This window comes from Salmo salar, chromosome 04 (genome assembly GCF_965601325.2).
Source record: "Salmo salar chromosome 04, fSalSal1, whole genome shotgun sequence".
Classification (NCBI taxonomy): Eukaryota; Metazoa; Chordata; class Actinopteri; order Salmoniformes; family Salmonidae; genus Salmo; species Salmo salar.
The window spans coordinates 63,220,547-63,247,035 of record NC_138294.1 but is presented as its reverse complement, the minus strand read 5'-3'; the positions used below and the strand labels follow the sequence as shown (position 1 = coordinate 63,247,035).

General features: G+C 41.8%; 1 protein-coding gene across 2 annotated transcripts in view; it reads left to right on the top strand.

Annotated features, from left to right (window-relative positions):
• The first annotated feature begins 1,507 nt into the window (after positions 1-1,507).
• Positions 1,508-26,489, top strand: part of flt2 (Flotillin-2a) — a 40,937-nt gene continuing 15,955 nt past the window's right edge. The window contains exons 1-2 of one of the 2 annotated variants that reach the window (XM_014197066.3): positions 1,508-1,544; positions 23,221-23,302. In XM_014197066.3, coding sequence (XP_014052541.1) covers positions 1,523-1,544; positions 23,221-23,302 — 104 coding nt within the window. In that variant the 5' untranslated portion in view covers positions 1,508-1,522. Of the gene's footprint in view, positions 1,545-2,428; positions 2,621-23,220; positions 23,303-26,489 lie in introns of those variants that run through there. The other variant, NM_001140036.1, reaches the window with a different exon arrangement.

Genomic DNA, 26,489 nt, shown 5'->3' with positions numbered 1-26,489 from the left:
TTCAAAAAGGAAGAGAAAAAATGGCGAGGTCTCGTGACCGCGCATCTCCAATCTCTCTGTCACCAGGCAGTCCACTGACAAACTGTGCTGCTGTTATCTGCCCAGAGACAGGAGACGCGTCAATCCGCTTTCTGAACGCTTTAGAGAGCCAATGGAAGCCTTAGAAAGTGTCACGTAACAGCTCAGATACTGTAGTTTCGATAGACAAGCAACAGAAGGACTACAAATTCGCAGAAAGGCCACTTCCTGCTTGGAATCTTCTCAGGTTTTTGCCTGCCATATGAGTTCTGTTATACTCACAGACACCATTCAAACAGTTTTAGAAACTTTAGAGTGTTTCTATCCAAATCTATAATATGCATATTCTCGTTTCTGGGCAAGAGTAGTAACCAGTTTATATCGGGTACGTTTTTTATCCGGCCGTGAAAATACTGCCCCCTATCCTAGACTTAAGTAAGCATTTCAAGGTAAAGTCTACACCTGTTGTATTAGGTGCATATGACAAATACAATTTGATTTGAATACATTGAAGAGGAAATAGCCTAAAAGTGTAGGCATGTTGATGTTTGCATAAAAAGGGCGGGAGATCTGACCATGCCCATCTACTGCTAAAGCACTAAAAATGGAAAGGGGTAGGTCGGCGAGAGGGGTCCAGCTGCGACATCATCTCTCAAAGCATTCATCCCTCAGGGTCTCTGTGCTGCCTCCTACTGACATGTCATCTCTCAGTGCAGTCCATCTCTCAGGAAAAGTAAGTGGGGGTTTTGAAAGGTGCCACTCAAGAAATCGTTTGGGTTAATCGGACGTTAGTCATGGTCTGCAGAGATGACAGAAAGTGTCACGCCCTGACCTTAGGGAGACGTTTATTTTCCTCTAGTTTGGTTAGGTCAGGGTGTGATGTGGGGTGGGCAATCTAGTTTGTCTATTTCTTTGTGTTGAGCCGAGTATGGTTCCTAATCAGAGGCAGCTGTCTATCGTTGTCTCTGATTGGGAATCATACTTAGGCAGCCCTTTTTCCACCTTTAGTTGTGGGATCTTGTTTTTGCGTAGCTGCCTTTGAGCAGCCCCAGAACGTCACGGTTTCCTCCTGTTTGTTGTTTTGGTGAGTCTAAGGTGCACGCTGCACCTTGGTTTATTTATGATCGGGAGTTCGAAGATAGTGAACGTGACAGAAAGGAATTTCAGTTATGCAAAAAAAACGTATATTCCCTCACTTGTGCTGTGTCTTTGAACATGACCTACTGTAGCCATGTATGTAACGTTAAGCTTTTCGTATATGTAAATGCTAGCTAACTTAGCTACCTTAACTTATATAAAAAATATTTTAAAATCATACATTTTACAGTGTAATAATAATTGAAATATCAAGTCATGGCGTTTCTAGTAGTTATGGAATTCCAGCTCTTCTAGTGTTAAAAGACTCCTTTCGAAACCCCCACTTCTCTTTATATAGTTCATTTCGAAACACCCACCCCTTTTGACACCCCCATTTTTTTTCCTGAAAGATGCGCCACAGAGAACAATGAGACAAAACAAGCGGGAAGGTACGTCAACCAAACACACAGCGCAATGTTTGTCATTTAATATTTAAAACAGAACAATGAGACATTTCAACAGATGTATAAATGTGATGCATCAGCTTGGCGTTTCCACTCACTGCCAAATATGGTAGTGAGAGGAAGCCCAGTGGCCGGCAATGGGAGAAGATTGACCAAAATCCATCTTGTTCATTGTGCTCATTTTTTGTTGTATTTAACTAGGCAAGTCCGTTCAGAACAAATTCTTATTTACAATGACGTCCTACCCCGGCCAAACCCGGACGACGCTGGGCCAATTGTGCACCACCCTATGGGACTCCCAATCACAGCTGGATGTGATACAGCCTGGATGCAAACCAGAGACTGTAGTGATGCCTCTTGCACTGCGATGCAGTGCCTTAAGCCACCGTGCCACTCGGGAGCGATTTATAATCAATGAAACATTTCATTTCAATATAGTTTCCGGTTCCCAAGACTATAATCTGGTATTATTAGAGTGGACTAAGTTTTATAGACTTTACCCTTTGCTAAAGTTTAAAAAAAATTGCGTTGTTTAGGAGTGCAAATGCGAATTTAGTTATTGCACACGCGCACTTCACAGAGTAGGCGTTCCCTAACGGAGATTAGCAAATGTATTCTAGAACACGCAAATAGGATTTCACTAGCTTGTGCTTGGTTCTGCCCATTTAAAACGACAGCCTGTCGTTATCTTGGTTTAATTATACAAATCTTTGGATTGTCATTCTGCAACGCTCAGATATCATATCAGTAGATGGCAGCATAGAGACCCTGAGGGATGACTGCTCTGAGAGATGACGTCGCAGCTGGACCCCTCTTGCATTGAGGTCCGCGGAGGTGAAATCTCCATTTTATGAAATCCCGGGGGACCTCTTCTCTCTTAATGATAGGGGCGGGGCAGTTAACGGCTTCGAAGACGAGATACATGTTACGTTGGGTTTTTATTGTCGGTTGTGATGCAACAGATTTGTAGGCGACAAACGCACTTGGTTTGGGATACGTGTTTTTAAATAACATGGGTAATTGCCACACAGTTGGACCAAATGAGGCCCTTGTGGTTTCAGGTACGTAACGTTAAATTACATATATCTTCAACTTTGGGAATTCTAATTTAACGTTAGCTAACTACTTTCACCTCTTATTTACATAGTGCCACGCACATTGCAGCGTTATTCACAATGGATAACCTCATTTGTCATTAGCTACGAATTCAGATGCTGCTCTCTCTGGCTTTCGATCGTTGGCTATATTTTATTTTGGCTTCCAGCTAACGTTTTTTGTGTTGATTTCAAGATGCCTCACTTCTCCTAACCACCATATGATTGTAAACAACACAACTTTACATCGCATTTATGCTGATATGATTAAGGGATCGTGTTCAACCAAGTCATTGATGCGATTTTCTAGTTTGGGAAATAGGAACGTTGTGATTATGAATGACGGTCTCCGAGTCGTGACGGAAGGGAGTGATAGTGGGGGGATGCCTATTACCGTGTGTCAGGCCCATAAATTCATACCACAAATGTCAGGCCAGATTGCATAATACAGATGAAATTATATTAAATTTGGCCTGGTATGTTATAGCCTCAGTGACTGCAACTAATGGAGTATTACCCATGAAATACAACTCTAAACAAATTATATCTAACATAGGATAACAAGGACATATTAATCAGTTATTAATAGGTTGTAATAACTGTTGGAGAGATATAGCTAGTCTATCATATACTGTAGCCTTCTATTTGCTGAGTGGCGGTATGGGAGAGTGGTTGCAGTGACATGTGAAACCTGAACAAGCCAATGGAATTTGTGGAAGTAGGCATGTGCTCTAGGCTCTCTCATCTATATGAGTTGAGTTAGAGACATTACAGATATAGCATTAGGTATTTTAAGGTCTGCAAACTAGAGCTGGGTATTGCCAGGGACCTCACAATACGATATTACCACGATAGTGAGGTGCTGATACTTGTATCACGAGTCTCACATTCTATATGTATTGCTATTCAATGTTCCAAACATATTACTCACCATATGTCTACTGCAGAGGGACAAGAGAGAGCCATGAGAAAACAACTTTTGATTTTAATCAGTCATGGAATAAAAAGTGCTGAAAACAAATTGGCTCCCTGTTAAAAAAGATGGAGAACAAGCTATGAAGGAAAAATACTGGGGTTTTGGTGCAGATACAGGCAACTACCGCAAACATAATATTGAGAAATTATCAAAACGATAAGAAATTCAAAAATGATATCCTGATTATGTAACCTTATCGACCGGTCCCCCTCCCAGTCTCCCAGCATGACTGGATAACGGCAATTAAATGGAAGCCATGTTGCTACATTTTGTTGTGTGTATGCCTAGAAAGATAACAATGCCATTTCATTTAGGCTATTTCAAGGATAGGCCTCAATTTGCTATTCAAGAGTAACTAAGCTGTGTTTGGGGTAACCCAGGAAATCTTAAGTCTTCTTACAGCCAGGAAGAACTATTGGATATAAGAGCAATGTCAACTTACCAACATTGTGACCAGGAATACGACTTTCCTGAAGCGGATCCTCTGTTTGGACCACCACCCAGGACAATGGATCGGATCCCAGTAGGCGACCCAAAACAATGGCGCCGCAGACGGAGCGGTCTTCTGGTCAGGCTCTGTAGACGGGTACATCGCTCACGAGTATACTACTCGCCAATGTCCAGTCTCTTGACAACAAGGTAGATGAAATTCGAGCAAGGGTTGCCTTCCAGAGACACGTCAGATTGTAACATTCTCTGTTTCACGGAAACATGGCTCACTCGGGATACGTTAAGAGTCGGTACTGCCACCCGGTTTCTTCACGCATTGCGCCGACAGAAACAAACATCTCTCTGGTAAGAAGAAGGGTGGGGGTGTATGCCTTATGATTAACGAGTCGTGGTGTGATCATAACAACATACAGGAACTCAAATCCTTTTGTTCACCTGACCTAGAATTCCTTGATGCCGACCGCATTATCTACCAAGAGAATTCTCTTCGATTATAATCAGCCGTGTATATCCCCCCCAAGCAGACACCTCGACGGCCCTGAAAGAACTTCATTGGACTCTATGTAAACTGGAAACCACATATCCTGAGGCTGCATTTATTGTAGCTGGGGATTTTAACAAAGCTAATCTGAAAACAAGTTCTCCCTAAATTTGATCAGCATATCGAATGCTCGACCCGGGCTGACAGCATTCTGGATCATTGCTACTCTAACTTCCGAAGCATACAAAGCCCTCCCTCGCCCTCCTTTCGGCAAATCTGACCACAACTCCATTTTGTTGCTCCCAGCCTATAGACAGAAACTAAAACGGGAAACGCCCGTGCTCAGGTCTGTTCAACGCTGGGCCGACCAATCTGATTCCACGCTTCAAGATTTCTTTGATCACGTGGACTGGGATAGCCTCAGACAACAACATTGATGTATACGCTGATTCGGTGAGTTTATTAGCAAGTGCATCAGTGATGTTGTACCCATGGTGACTATTAAAACCTTCCCCAACCAAAAACCGTGGATTGATGGCAGCATTCGCTCAAAACTGAAAGTGCGAACCACTGCTTTTAACCTGTTAGGGCTAGGGGGCAGTATTGACACGGCTGGATAAAAAACGTACCCGATTTAATCTGGTTACTACTCCTGCCCAGTAACTAGAATATGCATATAATTATTGGCTTTGGATAGAAAACACCCTAAAGTTTCTAAAACTGTTTGAATGGTGTCTGAGTATAACAGAACTCCTATGGCAGGCCAAAACCTGAGAAGATTTCAAGCAGGAAGTGGCCTGTCTGAGAAGTAGTGTTTCATCTTGGCTCTTTTTATTGAAGACTCAGGATCTGTGCAATAACGTGACACTTCCTACGGCTTCCATAGGGTCTCAGAGCCCGGGAAAAAGTTGAACGATAGAGGCAGGCTCTGGCTGAAACACTATCGCTTTTGGCAAGTGGCCACTCAGAGTACTATGGGCTTAGGCGCGTGCCCGCTTCGACCGAATGCTTTCTTTTCCTTTGTCTGTTTATCTAAACGCAGATTCCCGGTCGGAATATTATCGCTTTTTTTATGAGGAAAATGGCATAAAAATTGATTTTAAACAGCGGTTGACATGCTTCGAAGTACGGTAATGGAATATTTAGAATTCTTTTGTCACGAATTGCGCCATGCTCGCCACCCTTATTTACCCTTTAGGATAGTGTCTAGAACGCACGAACAAAACGCCGCTGTTTGGATATAACGATGGATTATTTTGGACCAAACCAACATTTGTTATTGAAGTAGAAGTCCTGGGAGTGTATTCTGACGAAGACAACAAAGGTAATAACATTTTTCTTATAGTAAATCTGACTTTGATGAGTGCTAAACTTGCTGGGTGTCTAAATAGCTAGCCCTGTGATGCCGGGCTATCTACTGAGAATATTGCAAAATGTGCTATTTTAAAATCGGACATATCGAGTGCATAGAGGAGTTCTGTATCTATAATTGTTATGCTTTTTGTGAACGTTTATCGTGAGTAATTTAGTAAATTCACCGGCAGTGTTCGGTGGGAATGCTAGTCACATGCTAATGTAAAAAGCTGGTTTTTGATATAAATATGAACTTGATTGAACAAAACATGCATGTATTGTATAACATAATGTCCTAGGGTTGTCATCTGAAGATCATCAAAGGTTAGTGCTACATTTAGCTGTGGTTTGGGTTTATGTGACATTATATGCTAGCTTGAAAAATGGGTGTCTGATTATTTCTGGCTGGGTACTCTGCTGACAATCTAATGTTTTGCTTTCGTTGTAAAGCCTTTTTGAAATCGGACAGTGTGGTTAGATTAACGAGAGTCTTATCTTTAAAATGGTGTAAAATAGTCATATTTTAGAGAAATTGAAGTAATATATCTAAGGTATTTGAATAACGCGCCACAGGATTCAACTGGCTGTTGAGTAGGTGGGACGCAAGCGTCCCACCTAGCCCATAGAGGTTAATCATGTCAAGGTGACCAGAAACATGACCGAATATAAACAGTGTAGCTATTCCCTCCGCAAGGCAATCAAACAAGCTAAACGTCAGTATAGAGACAAAGTAGAGTCACAATTCAACGGCTCAGACACGAGACGTATATGGCAGGGTCTACAGTCAATCATGGATTACAAAAAGAAAAACCAGCTCCGTCGCGGACACTGACGTCTTGCTCCCAGACAAACTAAACAACTTCTTTGCTGGCTTTGAGGACAATACAGTGCCACTGACACGGCCCGCTACCAAAACCTGCGGGCTCTCCTTCACAGCAGCCAATGTGAGTAAAACATTTAAACGTGTTAACCCTCGCAAGGCTGCCGGCCCAAGCGGCATCCCTAGTTGCATCCTCAGAGCAGGCGCAGATCAGCCGGCTGGTGTGTTTAATCCCTATCCCAGTCGGCTGGTCCCACATGCTTCAAGAGGGCCACCATTGTTCCTGTTCCCAAGACAACTAAGGTAACAAAGCTAAATGACTATCGCCCCGTAGCACTCACTTCCATCATCAAGAAGGGCTTTGAGAGACTAATCAAGGATCATATCACCTCCACCCTACCTGACACCCTAGACCCACTCCAATAGGCCCACAGACGACGCAATCACACTGCCCTAACCCATCTGGACAAGAAGAATACCTATGTAAGAATGCTGTTAATCAATTACAGCTCAGCATTTAACACCATAGTACCCTCCAAACTCGTCATTAACCTCTCTCGGGTATGTGGGACGAAATCGTCCCACCTAGTCAACAGCCAGTGGAATCGAGTGGCGCGATATTCAAAAACCTTAAATGCTATAACTTCAATTTCTCAAACATATGACTATTTTACACCATTTTAAAGACAAGACTCTCCTTTATCTAACCACATTGTCCGATTTCAAAAAGGCTTTACAACGAAAGCAAAACATTAGATTATGTCAGGAGAGTACCCAGCCAGAAATAATCACACACCCATTTTTCAAGCTAGCATATGTCGCCAAAACCACAGCTAAATGCAGCACTAACCTTTGATCTTCATCAGATGACACTCCTAGGACATTATGTTATACAATACATGCATGTTTTGTTCAATCAAGTTCATATTTATATCAAAAAACAGCTTTTTACATCAGCATGTGACGTTCAGAACTAGCAAACATACCGAAAACTTCTGGTGAATTTACTAAATTACTCACGATAAACGTTCACAAAACAATTATTTTAAGAATTATAGATACAGAACTCCTTTATGCAATCGGTGTCCGATTTTAAAATAGCTTTTCGGCAAAACCACATTTTGCAATATTCTGAGTAGATAGCTCGCCATCACGGGCTAGCTAATTTGACACCCACCAAGTTTGGCGTTCACTAAACTCAGAATTACTATAAGAAAAATTGGATTACCTTTGCTGTTCTTCGTCAGAATGCACTCCCAGGACTTCTACTTCAACCACAAATGTTGTTTTGGTTCAAAATAATCAATAGTTATGTTCAAATATCCTCTGTTTTGTCCGTGCGTTCAGGTCCCTATCCGAACGGTGACGCACGGACGCATGTCGTGACAAAAAAATTAAAAATATTCCATTACCGTACTTCGAAGCATGTCAAGCGCTGTTTAAAAGCAATTTTTATGCGATTTTTCTCGTAAAATAGCGATAATATTCCGACCGGGAGACGTTTTCGTTCAAAGACTGAAAGAAGAAAATGGTGTCTTCACGTGCACGCGCGCACCCGTGTCATTGTTCTCAGATCGACCACTATCCAAATGCGGCACTGTTTTTCAGCCAGGGACTGCAGAGTCATCATTCCCCATTCTGGCGCCTTCTGAGAGCCAATGGGAGCCTTAGAAAATGTCACGTTACAGCAGAGATCCTCTGTTTTCGATAAAGAGGCTATAGAAGGCCAAGAAATGGTCAGAGAGGGCACTTCCTGTATAGAATCTTCTCAGGTTTTGGCCTGCCATACGAGTTCTGTTATACTCACAGACACCATTCAAACAGTTTTAGAAACTTTAGGGTGTTTTCTATCCAAATCAAACAATTATGCATATTCTAGTTTCTGGGCAGGAGTAATAACCAGATTAAATCGGGTACGTTTTTTTTATCCGGACGTGAAAATACTGCCCCCTACCCAAGAGAGGTTAAGCTCAAGACCCTGGGTCTCGACCCCACCCCGTGCAACTGGGTCCTGGAGTTTCTGATGGGCTGTCCCCAGGTGGTGAGGGTAGGAAACATCTCCACCCCGCTGATCCTCAACACTGGGGCCCCACAAGGGTGCGTTCTCAGCCCTCTCCTGTACTCCCTGTTCACCCATGACTGCGTGGCCATGCATGCCTCCAACTCAATCATCAAGTTTGCAGACGACACTACAGTGGTAGGCTTGATTACCAACAATGACGAGACGGCCTACAGGGAGGAGGTGAGGGCCCTCGGAGTGTGGTGTCAGGAAAATAACCTCACACTCAACGTCAACAAAACAAAGGAGATGATCATGGACTTCAGGAAACGGCAGAGGGAGCATCCCCCTATCCACATCGACGGGACAGTAGTGGAGAAGGTGTACATTTAAGTTCCTCGGCGTACACATCACGGACAAACTGAAATGGTCCACCCACACAGACAGCGTGGTGAAGAAGGCGTAACAGCACCTCTTCAACCTCAGGAGGCTAAAGAAATTTGGCTTGTCACCTAAAACCTTGACAAACATTTACAGATGCACAATCGAGAGCATCCTGTCGGGCTGTATCACCACCTGGTACAGCAACTGCTCTGCCCACAGGCTCTCCAGAGGGTAGTGAGGTCTGCACAATGCATCACCGGGGGCAAACTACCTACCCTCCAGGACACCAACACCACCCGATGTCACAGGAGGGCCAAAAAGATCAAAGGACAACAACCACCCGAGCCACTGCCTGTTCACCCCACTATCATCCAGAAGGCGAAGTCAATACAGGTGCATCAAAGCTGGGACCGAGAGACTGAAAAACAGCTATCTCAAGGCCATCAGACTGTTAAATAGCCGGCCTCCACCCAGTACCCTGCCCCGAACGTAGTCACTGTCACTAGCCGGCTACCACCCGGTTTCTCAACCCTGCACCTTAGAGATTGCTGCCTTATGTACATAGACATGGAATCACTGGTCACTTTAATAATGTTTACATACGGTTTTACTCATTTCATGTGTATATACTCCAACATTGCTCATCCTAATATTTATATATTTCTTAATTCTTTTACTTTTAGATGTGTGTATTGTTGTGAATTATTAGATACTACTGCGCTGTTGGACCAAGGAACACAAGCATTTCACTACACCCGCAGTAACATATGCTAAATATGTTGATGTGACCAATAACATTTTATTTGAAACTCTTGTTGATTCAAGAAAATGTTAGGTTATTTACTGTGGTGGTGGTTCATGAAAGTAATGATTCTTTAATTCCCTCTCAGGCCTAAAGTACCTTAGGCAAACTGCATTTCCTTAGATTTGGAAGGGATATTGCACAGTCACCTCCCAGCTAGCACATTTGGTTCCTTGGAAGTTGTGGGAACGTATGTTTTTGGTTTTCCATTGGTTTTGGGAACAAGCCATAAGTTTCCTGACAGGTAAAACTGAGAACTGAAGTGAAAATTTCACCTGTTCTGGGAACGTTAATCTTTAGGTTGCAGGGAGGTTATTTGAACGTTTTACTGTGGTTCCCTGAAAGTTTTCCCATGAGGTTTTATTCATGTTTTCCTTATTGAAAACAATGTTTCAATAAGACTTTTAATAACACTGCTAGCTTAGTTTTGGTTAAAGCTACAATATGTAACTTTTAGGGTTACCTGACCAAATTCACATAGAAATGTGACTTATAGATCTGTCATTCTCATTGAAAGCAAGTCTAAGAATTGGTAGATTTGTTTTCTGTGTGCGCTATTTCTATGCTTCCCTTAAGTTTTGTTTTTGCATATTTTACTTTTGGTTTTGTACACCAGCTGAAAATACAATATTTTTGGTTATGGAAAAGATATTTCACAGCGGTTTTGATGGCATGATGATTCTTTACAGGTGGCAGTAGGTGCTGTTTTAAGATGAGGGAGGACGATTATATATTTTTATGAGCATGGCATTTCTATTACAGCAAATTGGATGACTGTCATTCATATTCCATTCACCCAGCTCAATGTAACAATAGGTTTAGGCTACTACTCGAATTTTCCCTGTATCCATAATGAGATTGCTACAACCTAGCCTATGAATTAAAGTTTACAACGTAGGTGCACTGGTCGAGAGAAATTTAAGTAATCAAGGTGACAGACAGTGACACATTCAATACTGCCTTGCACTCTTGCTTGCATCTAGCTGATCTAGAGTGTAATCATTAGTCCAACAATTTTAAACAAGAGTTTCTATTGGACAAATTCAGATATGTTTATCCCCGTTCCGTTTGCTTCGGTTTAACAGATTCGGCAGAATGAATACACCCCTGATCACACTAAACAGTTTCATAGCAGCCAGATACAAACAGCATGATCACTTTGACCGTTGTAGCTATAAATCCTTCTCACATCTACGCTCTCTCCTCTCACCTTTACCCTTCGCTTGTGGACTTCAGTGCACAACATATCAGCTGTCTGTGACCAGGCGAAAAAATCTTTCCAAGCCAAACCACCATATCATAACCGCTACACACAGCCCTCATCGTTAGCACCATTATTAGCTAAGGTCATATTCAACATAGCTACTAGAACTAACACATTAGTAAACCTGCTACAATCAGGTAGTACAGTGTAGTCAGCAAGCAGTTACACCTGCGGGCCTGGTGCCAATAAATTAATAAAACCAAAAGCTTACCTTGACTTGGAAAAGCTCCAGTTTTGGATACCCACAGCCAGCTAGCTAACATAGCATCCCTCTCTGTTTGAGCCAGGTGTTTGAGTAGGCTAAACTAGCTAGCTACATTCGCTAGCTTGATTGGGTGGACAACTTGTCAGTTCATGCTGCAAGAGCTCGGATAGGTTGGAGGACATCTTCCGGAAGTTGTCATAATTACTGTGTATGTCTATGGAAGGGGGAGAGAACCATGAGCCTCCTAGGTTTTGCATTGTCCTCCCAGTGGAGGACGGAAACTCTGTCCTCAGGCTACACCATGGTGCTACCCTACAAAGCGCTGGAGGCTACTGTAAACCTTCATTGCAAAACAGTTTGTTTTAATCAATTATTTAGTGACGTGAATGTATTTAGTATAATTTTATCTAAAAAGGATCACTTTTAATGTTTCACTACTTTTATTTTTAGGAAATTCACTGAGGATGGTTCTCCCCTTCTCCTCTGAGGAGCCTCCACTGTTCTCTACACTAAACTTGCTTGTTTTGTCACAAACTGAAATTAGGTGAACTACTAGAATTTTAGCAACCAGGGATTGGCGACGAGATTTCTGCATAGTGCATGTTTAACTGTTTTGAACTCCAAGCACAGATGCAACACAAATGAATTTGCTTAGGCATTAATCATGCAAGCATTTTCTTTGTGGCACAGCATCAGTGAGATTCAAGCCTATAATATTCTGTTCTCTATCCATTAGTCCATTGCACCACCAGGATGGAGCTAGCATGCAATGTTATTTTTAACTCATACAAAGCTGTTGACTTGAGTGTATTCAAAAAGACCTCATTTCAAAGGAAACAAGCACTCATTAAGATCTGGTGAGGCCAACTAGTGACACTTAACAAGATAGAGGATAGAACGTTTTGTTCACTCTGAGAACAGAACGTAAATGTTTTTCAAAAACATTCTTAGAACACTATTTGAACATTACTAATGTTGTCTTTTTTTTTATAAATGTTTCTTAATGTTCTAAGAACATGACTTTAAATACAGTGGCTTGCGAAAGTATTTACCCCCTTGGCATTTTTCTTATTTTGTTGCCTTACAACCTAGAATTAAAATTGATTTTTTTTGGGGGGGGGGGGGGTTGTATCATTTGAGTTACACAACATGCCTACCACTTTGAAGATGCTAAATATTTTTCGTGAAACAAACAAGAATTAAGACAAAAAAACAGAACTTGAGCGTGCAAAGTCAATACTTTGTAGAGACACCTTTGGCAGCAATTACAGCTGCAGGTCTATTGGGATATGTCTATAAGCTTGGCACATCTAGCCACTGGGATTTTTACCCATTCTTCAAGGCAAAACTGCTCCAGCTGCTTCAAGTTGGATGGGTTCTGCTTGTGTGCAGTAATCTGTCATATCACAGATTCTCATTTGGATTGAAGTCTGGGCTTTGACTAGGCCATTCCAAGACATTTAAATGTTTCCATATTGTGCCGTATTCTTTCCATTTTTTAAATAATGGATTTAATGGTTTTCTGTAGGATGTTCAAAGTTTTGGATATGTTTTTATAACCCAACCCTGATCTGTACTTCTCCACAACTTTGTCCCTGACCTTTTTGTAGAGCTCCTTGGTCTTCATAGTGCCGCTTGCTTGGTGGTGCCCCTTGTTTAGTGGTGTTGCAGACTCTGGGGCCTTTCAGAACAGGCGTGTGTGTATATATACTGAGATCATGTGACACAGATTGCACACAGGTGGACTTTATTTAACTAATTATGTGACTTCTGAAGGTAATTGGTTGCACCAAATCTTATTTAGGGGCTTTATAGCAAAGTGGTGAATATATATGTACGCACCACTTTATCTTTTTTTTTAAACAAGTTCTTTTTCCATTTGACTTCACCAATTTGCACTATTTTGTGTATGTCCATTACATGAAATCCCAATAAAAATCTATTTAAATTACAGGTTGTAATGCAACAAAGTAGGAAAAATGCCAAGGGCGGTGAATACTTTTGCAAGGCACTGTAGAACCATGAGGAAATTTGTAGGAAATGTTATGCTGAATTATTGAAATTCACACAGGAGAACATAGTTCAGACGTACGTCTAAGAAACAATTTGAGAACATTCCCAATGTCAAAGGAAACGTTCCGTTAAAGTAATGAAATGGCAATAAATTATGAATTTGCTCCATCTGAAAGGCAGCTATGGATTCTAAACAATGAAGGAAATGGCCAAATAATCCCATTGATATGAGCGCTGTCCTATTAGTTTATTCACTCTTAATCATATATCTCATATCATAGCCTTTGAAGCCGACAACCAGGGTTGGAAATTCAATTTTGTCATTGGCGGGTAAGAAAGTATATTTCACCAACCACGTGGCGGGTGGTCACACAGAGTATTTGGGAGCAGTTTTGTTTTTATCCGAAGCCCACATGTAGAAGTTGGTCGAATTGACAAGAAAGGCTACTAAGTATGACTTTGTACTTGTGTTTCTTGGCCAGTTACATTGTTTTGTTCACATGCTATGTTTTTTCATGTTAGTTTGAGTTTGCTGAAGAGGTTGCAGTCAGAGATTATTCTCATCACAGACAATAGAGTTCCGGAGTTACCACGGTAATGGCCCGTCCCTTAAAGGGCCAGCTGAACATTGTCTCACCTAATCATTGTGCTTGATTGAGCATGGATCACTCCCAAAAATGTTTATTAATTAACTTTTAGCCATTGTTCTCCTAGATTTATTTGTGTGCTTCTACGTTTATACTTAAAACATGAACTCCTTGTAAAAAATGTCAGCGTAGAGCCCAAATCTGTCACTCAGCATTTTGTGGCAGGGCAGGAACTTTGTTGATTCTTGATGTTCAGTTGTAGAACTGTTTATCTGTTGTTATTATTGGATCTAAATGATTTATTTTAACATGCAATTGTTAAAAGACGCAGGTCACAAAAATGAAATTACACAATATACCCCATTTACTTCTTACTAGTAATTCATTTATTGATTTTTAAACAAAGCATGTTCATTAGTACTTTTGTTGTGAGTTTAAGTAATTATGGAGAAAAAAAAATGTTTTGGCTGATAAAAAATGTCATGGCTGGTAGATTTTTTTAAATCTACTGTACCTGCCACAATGGCTGGCGGACTAAAGTTAATTTCCCACCCTGCCGACAACTAGTACCAGTAAGACCCATTTGATAACTGCCATATGTTACCACAATTGTGTTTTCCAAAACTTTATTTCTGATTTTAGTGAGCTAACTTTCCTGTACTAGAAATGTCACCAACACCATCAATTGTGGTTTGTTGGTGGTGTAGCCTTCTGTATGTGGAGCAACTGTAGAAGTGAAAGTGTCAGGGGAAGTTTTTAGAGACAATGTTTTAGTTTGTGGTCTACAGGAGGCTTGTTGTGACAGACAAAGTATTTACACAAGGCCTAAAACTAAGGCTGTGACATCATGGAATTTTGGATGACGGTTATTGGCATGCCGTTCGCAAGCGTGGTGAAACTGAGAAGACACTGTCTGCCCTTTTGAGTTTTGAAACTCATGTTAGGATATGTCAGTTATCCCGTGAGAGCTTTTGTGCCAAACCCACTAAGGCGTTTCAGATGCCAAGCTTATGGTCATATTGCAGCAGTGTGTTGGAGGGAGATTGTGAGAAGTGTGCAGAGGGCATGGCACAAAGGAATTTGTAGTATCGGTGGAAAAAAACTGTCAATTGTGGGGGTGCCAAAATTGCTGTGGATCAGAAGTGCCTGGTGCGAGAGACAGGTTGAGGTTGCCAGGGTCAGAGTAGAACAGAAGGTGTAATTTGCTGAGGCAGTGAAGAGAGTAGAGGATGATGATTCAAGGGTAGACCTAGGCCAATACAGAGTGATACAAATTTGTGCTTCAGTAAGGTTGGTTTCTTAGCATTCAATGCCATGGTTATCAACTGTAACGCAGAAAGGGTACGTAAATCACAGAAAATAGACATTGTGGTGGCAGCTGCAGAGAAGTACTTGGGTGTACAAGGTTTTACTGCAGAAGATTTACAAGGTGTGTTGAACGGAAGAGTCCTGTCCTCCCAGGCTGTCAGTTAGGGTCAAAGTAGTGGAATGGGGTGTTTAAAAAAAAATTGTAGAATGTAGGTGTAGGGTTAGTTAATGGTGCAATTGTATTTAGATAGGACTTCCCAACTTTAAATCTTCGTCATACGTCTAATTATTCTTCTTCCGCACACAACACCTCTTATACCGTTTAAGCTAGAAACGGCATTCAAACTTTATAACGTGTAAACCAGGGGTCTCCAACAGAGATCTTCTTCTACTTCTCTGCTATTCAAATCTGAAATAATCACAGAATCATCTGGTACAATCAAACATTACAGCTGTTTAAGTAACAGCATCAACTTTTGACCACTTTACGAACAAGTTAGACAAAAGGTTAGCAAGTATGACATTTTTGTCTACTTCTCTGCTATTTAAATTTGGCAACGTAACAAAAATATCCACTACGGCTCTAAGGATACAGTTATTTTATTAACTGCATTAACACATTTTCCCAACTTTCTACGAACTGTCGCCATTTTGACCAGTCTCCCAATAAGTCAGACTCCAGAGATTTGAGACTGGGACAGAGGTTCACCTTCCAGCAGGACAATGACCCTAAGCATACTGCTAAAGCAACACTTGAGTGGTTTAAGGGGAAACATTTAAATGTCTTGGAATGGCCTAGTCAAAGCCCAGTCCTCAATCCAATTGAGAATCTGTGGTATGACTTAAATATTTCTGTACACCAGCGGAACCCATCCAACTTGAAGGAGCTGGAGCAGTTTTGCCTTAATTAATGGGCAAAAATCCCAGTGGCTAGATGTGCCAAGCTTATAGACATATCCCAAGAGACGTACACATGTAATTACTGTAAAAGGTGGCTCTTCAAAGTATTGACTTTGGGGGGGTGAATAGATATGCACGCTCAAGTTTTCTGTTTTTTGTCTTATTTCTTGTTTGTTACACACAAAAATATGTTGCATCTTCAAAGTGATAGGCATGTTGTGTAAATCAAATGACACAAACCCCCGTAAAGTCTATTTTAATTCCAGGTTGTAATGCATCAAAATAGGAAAAATGCCAACGGGGTTGAATACTTTCGCAAGCCACTGTAGATTGCTTGCCCAATATATATATTTTTTTAAACTATATATTGTCTTTTTTTTTTTTTTTTACTGTAACCATTTAACATGTGCATAAATGAACATGGGTTTGAATGAGAACTATAGGAATACAGAGGTAGCAATTGAAAATGGTCCTGCTCCTTGGTCCTTTAAGCTACAAGACCAACTTTAAAACATTCAGGCTATCAAATTCTTAATTTTTTTAATAAACAATAACTAAATACATTTGAGAACATTTGCATAAAATAACCAACAGTAATTCTTGAACCTTTCAAGCGAGATACAGCAAACCAATTTTCAAATGTTCAGGCTATCCTAACTTTTCATCTACCTACTTTTTCAACTGTAACCAGTCATCACATTACAACTGCAGACACTACCACTACTATAACGTTTTTCAAAACCATACATACAGTTGAAGTCGGAAGTTTACATACACTTAGGTTGAAGCCATTAAAACTCGTTTTTCAACCATTCCGCAAATTTCTTGTCAACGAACTATAGTTTTGGCAAGTCGGTTAGGACATCTACTTTGTGCATGACACAAGTCATTTTTCCAACAATTGTTTACAGAGAGATTATTTCACTTATAATTCACTGTATCACAATTCCAGTGAGTCAGAAGTTTACATACACTAAGTTGACTATGCCTTTAAACAGCTTGGAAAATTCCAGAAAATTATGTCAAGCTTCTGATAGGCTAATTGACATCATTTGAGTCAATTGGAGGTGTACCTGTGGATGTATTTCGAGGCCTACCTTCAAACTCAGTGCCTCTTTGCTTGACATCATGGGAAAATCTAAAGAAATCAGCCAAGACCTCAGAAAAAATATTGTAGACCTCCACAAGTCTGGTTCATCTTTGGGAGCAATTTCCAAACGCCTGAATGTACCACGTTCATCTGTACAAACAATAGTACGCAAGTATAAACACCATGGGACCATGCAGCCGTCAAACTGCTCAGGAAGGAGATGCATTCTGTCTCCTAGAGATGAACGTACTTTGGTGTGAAAAGTGCAAATCAATCCCAGAACAACAGCAAAGGACCTTGTGAAGATGCTGGAGGAAACGGGTACAAAAGTATCTATATCCACAGTAAAACAAGTCCTACATCGACATAACCGGAAAGGCCACTCAGCAAGGAACAAGCTACAGCTCCAAAACCGCCATAAAAAAGCCAGATTACGGTTTGCAACTGCATATGGGAACAAAGGTTGTACTTTTTGGACAAATGTCCTCTGGTCTGATAGAACTGTTTGGCTATAATGACCATTGTTATGTGTGGAGGAAAAAGGGGGAGGCTTGCAAGCCCAAGAACACCATCCCAACCGTGAAGCACGGGGGTGGCAGCATCATGTTATGTGGGGGTGCTTTGCTGCAGGAGGGACTGGTGCACTTCACAAAATGGATGGCATCATGAAGGACAATTATGTGGATATATTGAAGCAACATCTCAAGACATCAGTCAGGAAGTTAAAGCTTGGTCGCAAATGGTTCTTCCAAATGGACAATGACCCCAAGCATACTTCCAAAGTTGTGGCAAAATGGCTTAAGGACAACAAAGGCAAGGTATTGGAGTGGCCATCACAAAGCTCTGACCTCAATCCTATAGAAAATTTGTGGGCAGAACTGAAAGTGTGTGCGAGCAAGGAGGCCAACCAACCTGACTCAGTTACACCAGCTCTGTCAGGAGGAATGGGCCCGATTTCACCCAATTTATTTACACTGTCTGTCCTTTTGAGTTTATGGGAAGCTTGTGGAAGGCTACCCAAAATGTTTGACCCTAGTTAAACAATTTAAAGGCAATGCTACCAAATACTAATTGAGTGTATGTAAACGTCTGACTCACTGGAAATGTGATGAAAGAAATAAAAGCTGAAATAAATCATTCTCTCTACTATTATTCTGACATTTCACATTCTTAAAGTAAAGTGGTGATCCCAACTGACCTAGAACAGGGACTTTTTACAAGGATTAAATGTCAGGAATTGTGAAACTGAGTGTAATTGTCTTTGGCTAAGGTGTATGTAAACTTCCGACTTCAACTGTACTTTAAAACTGCTTTGCTTTAAATCACTGTTCACTGACCAAGATCACTTTTGAGTCAAAATGCAAGCTAAGATTTTTAATCATGACTTAAACAACGTAAGCCTATGCAACATTAACCAGTTCAATACAGTTCTGTAGCAATGAGGTTTAGGCTAAAGGCCCAATACATTATCAAATCAAATTTTATTTGTCACATGCGCCGAATACAAGAAGTGTAGACCTTACTGTGAAATGCATACTTTCAAGCCCTTAACCAACATTTCAGTTCAAGAAGAGTTAAGAAAATAATTACCAAATAAACTAAAGTAAAAAATAATACAAAAGTAACACAATAAAAGAACAGTAACGAAGCTATATACAGGGGGTACCGGTACCAAGTCAGTGTGTGGGGGTACAGGTTAGTTGAGGTAATTTGTACATGTAGGTAGGGTTGAAATGACTATGCATAGATAATAAACAGCGAGTAGCAGCAGTGTACAAAGCCAATGGTGTGGGGGGTGGGGTGGGGGGGGCAGGCAATGTAAATAGTCCGGTGGCCATTTGATTAATTGTTCAGCAGTCTTATGGCTTGGGGGTAGAAGCTGTTAAGGAGCCTTTTGGTCCTAGACATGGCGCTCCGGTACTGCTTGCAGTGCGGTAGCAGAGAAAACAGTCTATGACTTGGATGACTGGAGTCTCTGACAATTTGATGGGCTTTCCTCTGACACGCCTATTATAGGTCATGGATGGCAGGAAGCTTGGCCCCAGTGATGTACTGGGCTGTTCGCACTACCCTCTGTAGCGCCTTATGGTCAGATGCCGTGCAGTTGTCATACCAGGCGGTGATGCAACCGGTCAGGATGCTCCCGATGGTGCAGCTGTAGAACTTTTGGAGGATCTGGGACCTATGCCAAATCTTTTCAGTCTCCTGAGGGGGAAAAGGTTTTGTCGTGCCCTCTTCACGACTGCCTTGGTGTGTTTGGACCATGATAGTTTGTTGGTGATGTGAACACCAAGGAACTTAACCCTCGACCCGTTCCACTACAGCCCCGTAAATGTTAATGGGGGCCTGTTCGGCCCGCCTTCTCCTGTAGTCCGTGATCATCTCCTTTGTCTTGCTCACATTGAGGAAGAGGTTGTGTTGTCCTCGCACCACACTGCCAGTTCTCTGACCTCCTCCATGTAGGCTGTCTCATCGTTGTCGGTGATCAAGCCTACCACTGTTGTGTCGTCAGCAAACTTAATGATGGTGTTGGAGTCGTGTTTGGCCACGCAGTCGTGGGTGAACAAGGAGTACAGGAGGGGACTAAGTACACACCCCTGAGGGGCCCCAGTGTTGAGGATCAGCGTGGCAGACGTGTTGTTGCCTACCCTTACCACCTTGGGGCGGCCCGTCAGGAAGTCCAGGATCCAGTTGCAGAGGGAGGTGTTTAGTCCTAGGGTCTTTAGCTTAGTGATGAGCTTCGTGGGCACTAGGGTGTTGAACGCTGAGCTGTAGTCAATGAAAAGCATTGTCACATAGGTGTTCCTTTTGTCCTGGTGGGAAAGGGCAGTGTGGAGTCCGATTGAGATTGCATTATCTGTTGGGGCGGTATGCGAATTGGAGTGGGTCTAGGGATATCAGGTAGGATGCTGTTGTGAGCCATGACCAGCCTTTCAAAGCACTTCATGGCTACTGACGTGAGTGCTGCGGGGCGGTAATCATTTAGGCAGGTTACCTTCGCTTCCTATGGTGGTCTGCTTGAAACATGTAGGTATTACAAACTCGGTCAGGGAGAGATTGAAAATGTCAGTGAAGACACTTGCCAGTTGGTTCCCACATGCTTTGAGTACACGTCCAGGTAATCCGTCTGGCCCCGCAACTTTGTGAATGTTGACCTGTTTAAAGGTCTTGCTCACATCGGCTACCGAGAGCGTTATCACACAGTCATCCAGAACAGCTGATGCTCTCATGCATGCTTCAATGTTGTTTGCCTCAAAGCGAGCATAAAAGGCATTTAGCTCGTCTGGTAGGCTCACGTCATTGGGCAGCTCACATTTGGGTTTCCCTTTGTAGTCCGTAATAGTTTTCAAGCCCTGCCACATCCGACGAGCATCAAAGCCAGTGTAATAGGATTCAATCTTAATCCTGTTTTGACACTTTGCTTGTTTGATGGTTCGTCTGAGGGGATAGCTGGATTTCTTGTAAGTGTCTGGATTAGTGTCCCGCTCCTTGAAATCAGCAGCTCTAGCCTTTAGCTCGATGCGGATGTTGCCTGTAATCAATGGCTTCTGGTTGGGATATGTACGTACGGTCACCTAAGGGATGACGTCGCCGGTGCACTTATTGATGAAGCCAATGACTGAGGTGGTATACTCCTCAATGCCATTGGATGAATCCCGGAACATATTCCAGTCTGTGCTAGCAAAATAGTCCTATAGCGTAGCATCGGCGTCAAATATTATTTGACAACACAAAGACACCCATTTTACAGCAAGAAATAGAACCCTTGTAATGAAACGGAAATTTAACCATTTTGAATGATTGGACAGGAATTTAGCCTGTAAAAATGATTGTTGAGAATTTTCTTCCAGTTTGAGAGCCACATAAAATAAAATGGGTGTCTTTGTTGTTTTTGGAAGAAACACAATGATCTTCCTATTCCACCCGCTAAAAGCCTTCCTCATTCCTAGTTGGGTTGTCATCCCAATGCCCGGCAGACCACCCCCGATCCCCCGTATCCCATAGCCCTGAACAGACTGGGATCCATCCTTCGAAAAGAGCACACAGTGCCATTTACCGAATTGAAGTAAATCAATTGCCAAATGCATTTCCATCGCCCTCACCTCGATTTGTATTATATATAGCTGTGGATCATCCTCTATTGTCCCTAACATCTTTTACTCCTTTGCAACAGTTGTGGGATACACACATACACCCACACACACTCAACCCTTTCCCCCCACACAACCATAAGCTCACATTCTCAACAGTTGCACCATCCCAGAGCCCAACTCAAGAAAGGTCTTGATTTACAAATGCATTTACAGTTGCAGCTGCATTAGAAGGCCTGCAAGACCGCGCAAAAAAAGGGGTAGAAATTGAGAGATTTTATTAACCATTGTCACATCCTAGATGATGGAGGTCAAATGTACACCTTTTCCCTGAAACACCCACAATACGGTCACCCGTATTGACCATATTCCCAAGCATCTCCATGCAGTCAGACTTTTGATTTTGTGCCACCAGGGTCACAGTAATATACCCTCTCTCTGAATGTCCATGTGACCTCCCCTCCCCATGGGTTACTGCAGCTAGTGTTGCCAGCACTGCCACTGCCTGGGTGGGGGCACCCCACCGGAATCCCCACCGGCTAGGTACATGGTCGTCAAGGTTCTCATCAGCAGCTTTGAGAATATGCTCTCCATTTAGGGGGCTTTGGCTTTGCAGGACCAACCCTGCCAAGCAGGCTCAGAATCTTGAGGGGGCAGTGCTGCTCTTGGTCTGACCGCATTTTGGCTGCATAGAGACCGCTTACAGCAGGCACATAAAACAGTTAGGGACTTCTCCTTAGTATCTGGGTCATTCAGGTGGGTGTCTAAGGCATAGGGTTGTTGACCGTACCATTAAATTAGGATCATAAATAAATAATTAGATATAATTTATTTTAAAAATTGAGTTCCCCATGATAGGACAATAAATAAAATGTATAATTTATTTTAAAACTTACACCATGATAGGACAATAAATAAATAAGACGTATAATTCAATATAAAAGTATATCCATCATCTGAACAACATTGAAAGCCCTCTCATACCCCGGCTCACAGCAATACATTGGTTCTGGGATATGCAACCATTTCATTACTCACTCAACTTTCCCAAACATAACAAATAAAAAGATAAACGCACACCCACCATCTACATAAATTCGTTCAGTCCGCCATCTTCCTTCCTCATCCACCTTTCAACAGCGAACATGTTGCCAGAGAAACAATTTCAGTTGAATGATTTGAATGAACATTCCAAAATGTTACGGTGAAATATCAAACAGCTACTTTTTGTAAGGATTACTGTGGCTTTTTAGTGACAGTATTCAAACTGAAAATTACAAAATGTTAGAAAGCTTTTAGCGTCATACCCAAGACTCTCGAGACTGTAATCGCTGCCAAAGGTGCTTCAACAAAGTACTGAGTAAAAAGTCTGAATACTTGTGTAATGTTATATTTATGTTTTTTACTTGTAATGAATTTGCAAACATTTCTATAAACCTGTTTTTGATTTGTCATTATGGGGTATTGTGTGTAGATTGATGAGGGGGAAAAACAATTTAATACATTTTAGAATAAGGTAACAAAATTTGGAAAACGTTAAGGGGTCTGAATACTTTCCGAATGCACTTACATAGACAGGAGATGGAGTCACTGACCCAGTTTCCTAACCACTACACCACCTACTGCTCTCTGGGACCTCAGCTCTTCAAACTGTGGTCTGATACCATTATACTGGTCTGGTTTACTGTGGTCTAATAGTGTAATACTCTAATGTTGATGATACTGTCAGTGGTGCAATGCCACTGATTGTCATTCCATAGAAATAGAATACAGTACTATTTCTATGGCGTTATCAGTGATAGTGGTTACAATGTGATGCTCATGTTGCCTGTGCTGGCTCACAGGTGGTTGCTGTGGCTCCGATGAGAAGACCTACGTGGTGGGAGGCTGGTCCTGGGCCTGGTGGCTCATCTCAGACATCCAGAGGTAAGAACAGGGTGTAACCCATTCAGAGGGTTTAAGTACAGTTTGGGGAATTATACAATCACTGCCCTAACATCCAGACTTTACCTCTGAAACAAACCATTTAGGCCTACTGTTGGATGGCAGATAGATTTGTCTGTTTATAATTTTTAAACATCAAAATCAGTATTAACACCATATTTAAAACTGTACCCACTCATCCTCACATTTACACCACACATTTAAACATAGTTACAATCTTCATTAAATATTAGACCTAGTCTCTTTACCCACACAAAGGAAATAAGCAGTTTGTTATTGCTCTCAAACACAACCTTGCTGTCAGCAGAGAGAGAGAGAGAGAGAGAGAGAGAGAGAGAGAGAGAGAGAGAGAGAGAGAGAGAGAGAGAGAGAGAGAGAGAGAGAGAGAGAGAGAGAGAGAGAGAGAGAGAGAGAGAGAGAGAGAGAGAGAGAGAGAGAGAGAGAGAGAGAGAGAGAGAGAGAGAGAGAGAGAGAGAGAGAGAGAGAGAGAGAGAGAGAGAGAGAGAGAGAGAGAGAGAGAGAGAGAGAGAGAGAGAGAGAGAGAGAGAGAGAGAGAGTATCTATCGAGAGAGAGAGAGAATCTATCTATCGAGAGAGAGAGATATCTATCTATCAGAGAGAGAGATCTCTATCTATCGAGAGAGAGATCTCTATCTATCGAGAGAGAGAGAGAGATCTCTATCTATCGAGAGAGAGAGATCTCATCTATCGAGAGAGAGATCTCTATCATCGAGAGAGAGAGCTCTATCTATCGAGAGAGAGAGAGATCTCTATCTATCCGAGAGAGAGAGATCTCTACTATCGAGAGAGAGAGATCTCTATCTATCGAGAGAGAGAGAGCTCTATCTATCTATCTAGAGAGAGAGAGATCTATCTATCTATCTAGAGAGAGAGAGAGATCTCTATCTATCTATCTAGAGAGAGAGAGAGATCTCTATCTATCTATCTAGAGAGAGAGAGAGAGAGAGAGAGATACTATCTATCTATCTATCTGAGAGAGAGAGAGAGAGAGAGAGAGAGAGATATCTATCTATCTATCTATTATCTAGAGAGAGAGAGAGAGAGATATCTATCTATAGAGAGATATTACTTCATGTCTGCCATGCTAATCTGCCTTGCCTGGTGTTCAACTCACCATGTCTCTCTCAGCCCTGCTGTGTCTTGGGGATGATGTCTTAACCATAGCGATCCTATTTAAATTACTAGAGGGACTATGAACCCTCAGTTTCAGAATGGGGTGAAAGTAGCAACCATATCCGTCAGGGAGAAATCCAAATCCAGTCTAATTGGAATGAAGTGCAGTAGAGGCATAATCCTTATTTTACCTATGCAGGAAAATAAACGTAAGGCATGTGATGTATCATAAGTTGTGTAATGGAATTATAGTCAACCTAAAATATTGTCATATAATTGTAAAAACAGGTTTTAGCCTCAAATATATTTAAATAGACCATAAATGTCTCAGATTTTGTGATCTTGGAAAGCTGTGAGTGCTATTATATGATACACTATACCATTGCATTTACAACTTGTCTAAGTCCTATCATCGACTGATTTGAGCCAGTGTATGGCTGTGGATTGACTGCATTGTTTGAATGGAATGTCGGTGTATTGGCAGTTAATTTCACACATTTATGAAATCATTCCTCTAAAACTGGTTGGCTAGCTAACACACATACAGTGCAGATAAATTCTTCACATTCATTGTTTTACACAATATCTTATGACAGCACTGGAAAACCAGGGTTGACCAACTCCCTGACCAACATGGTTGACCTTTGCACGGTTCATGTCCATTCTAGTATTCTAATTCCTCACTCTATGTTCCTAACTAGCTATATAGCTCATGCTATATATATATATATATATATATAGTGCCTTCGGAAAGTATTCAGACCCCTTGACTTTTTCCACATTTACGTTTACGTTTCAGCCTTATTCTACAATGGATTAAATAAATAAAAATCCTCAGCAATCTGCACACAATAACCCATAATGACAAAACAAAAACAGTTTTTGAAATGTTAGCAAATGTATTAAAAATACAAAACAGAAATACGTTATTTACATAAGTATTCAGACCCTTTGCTATGAGACTCAAATTTGAGCTCGGGTGCATCCTGTTTCCATTGATCATCCTTGAGATGTTTCTTCAACTTGATTGGAGTCCACATGTGGTAAATTAAATTGATTGGCCACGATTTAGAAAGGGACACACCTGTCTATATAAGGTCCCACAGTTGACAGTGCATGTCAGAGCAAAAACCAAGCCATGAGGTCGAAGGAATTGTCTGTAGAGCTCTGAGACAGGATTGTGTCAAGGCACAGATCTACCAAAAAATGTCTGCAGCATTGGTCTCCAAGAACACAGGGGCCTCCATCATTCTTAAATGGAATAAGTTTGGAACCACCAAGTGTCTTCCTAGAGCTGGCCGCCCGGCCAAACTGAGCAGTCGGGGGAGAAGGGAGGTGGCCAAGAACCCGATGGTCACTCTGACAGAGCTCTGGAGTTCCTCTGTGGAGATGGGAGAACAACCATCTCTGCAACACTACACCAATCAGGCCTTTATGATAGTGGTCAGACAGAAGCCACTCCTCAGTAAAAAGGTACATGACAGCCCACTTGGAGTTTGCCAAAAGGCACCTAAAGATTCTCAGACCATGAGAAACCAGATTGAACACTTTGGCCTGAATGCCAAGCGTCATGTCTGGAGGAAACCTGGCACCATCCCTACGGTGAAGCATGGTGGTGGCAGCCTCATGTTGTGGGGATGTTTTTCAGTGGCAGGGACTGGGAGACTAGTCAGGGTTGAGGCAAAGATGAACGGAGCAAAGTACAGTGAGATCCTTGATAAAAACCTGTTCCAATGCACTCAGAACCTCAGACTGGGGTGAAGGTTCACCTTCCAACAGGACAACAACTCTAAGCACACAGCCAAAACAACTCAGGAGTGGCTTCGGGACAAGTCTCTGAATGTCCTTGAGTGGCCCAACCAGAGCCCGGACATGAACCCAATCAAACATCTCTGGAGAGACCTGAAAATAACTGTGCAGCAACGCTCCCCATTCAACCTGACAGAGCTTGAGAGGATCTGCAGAGAAGAATGGGAGAAACTCCCCAAATACAGGTGTGCCAAGCTTTTAGCGTCATACCCAAGAAGAGTCGAGG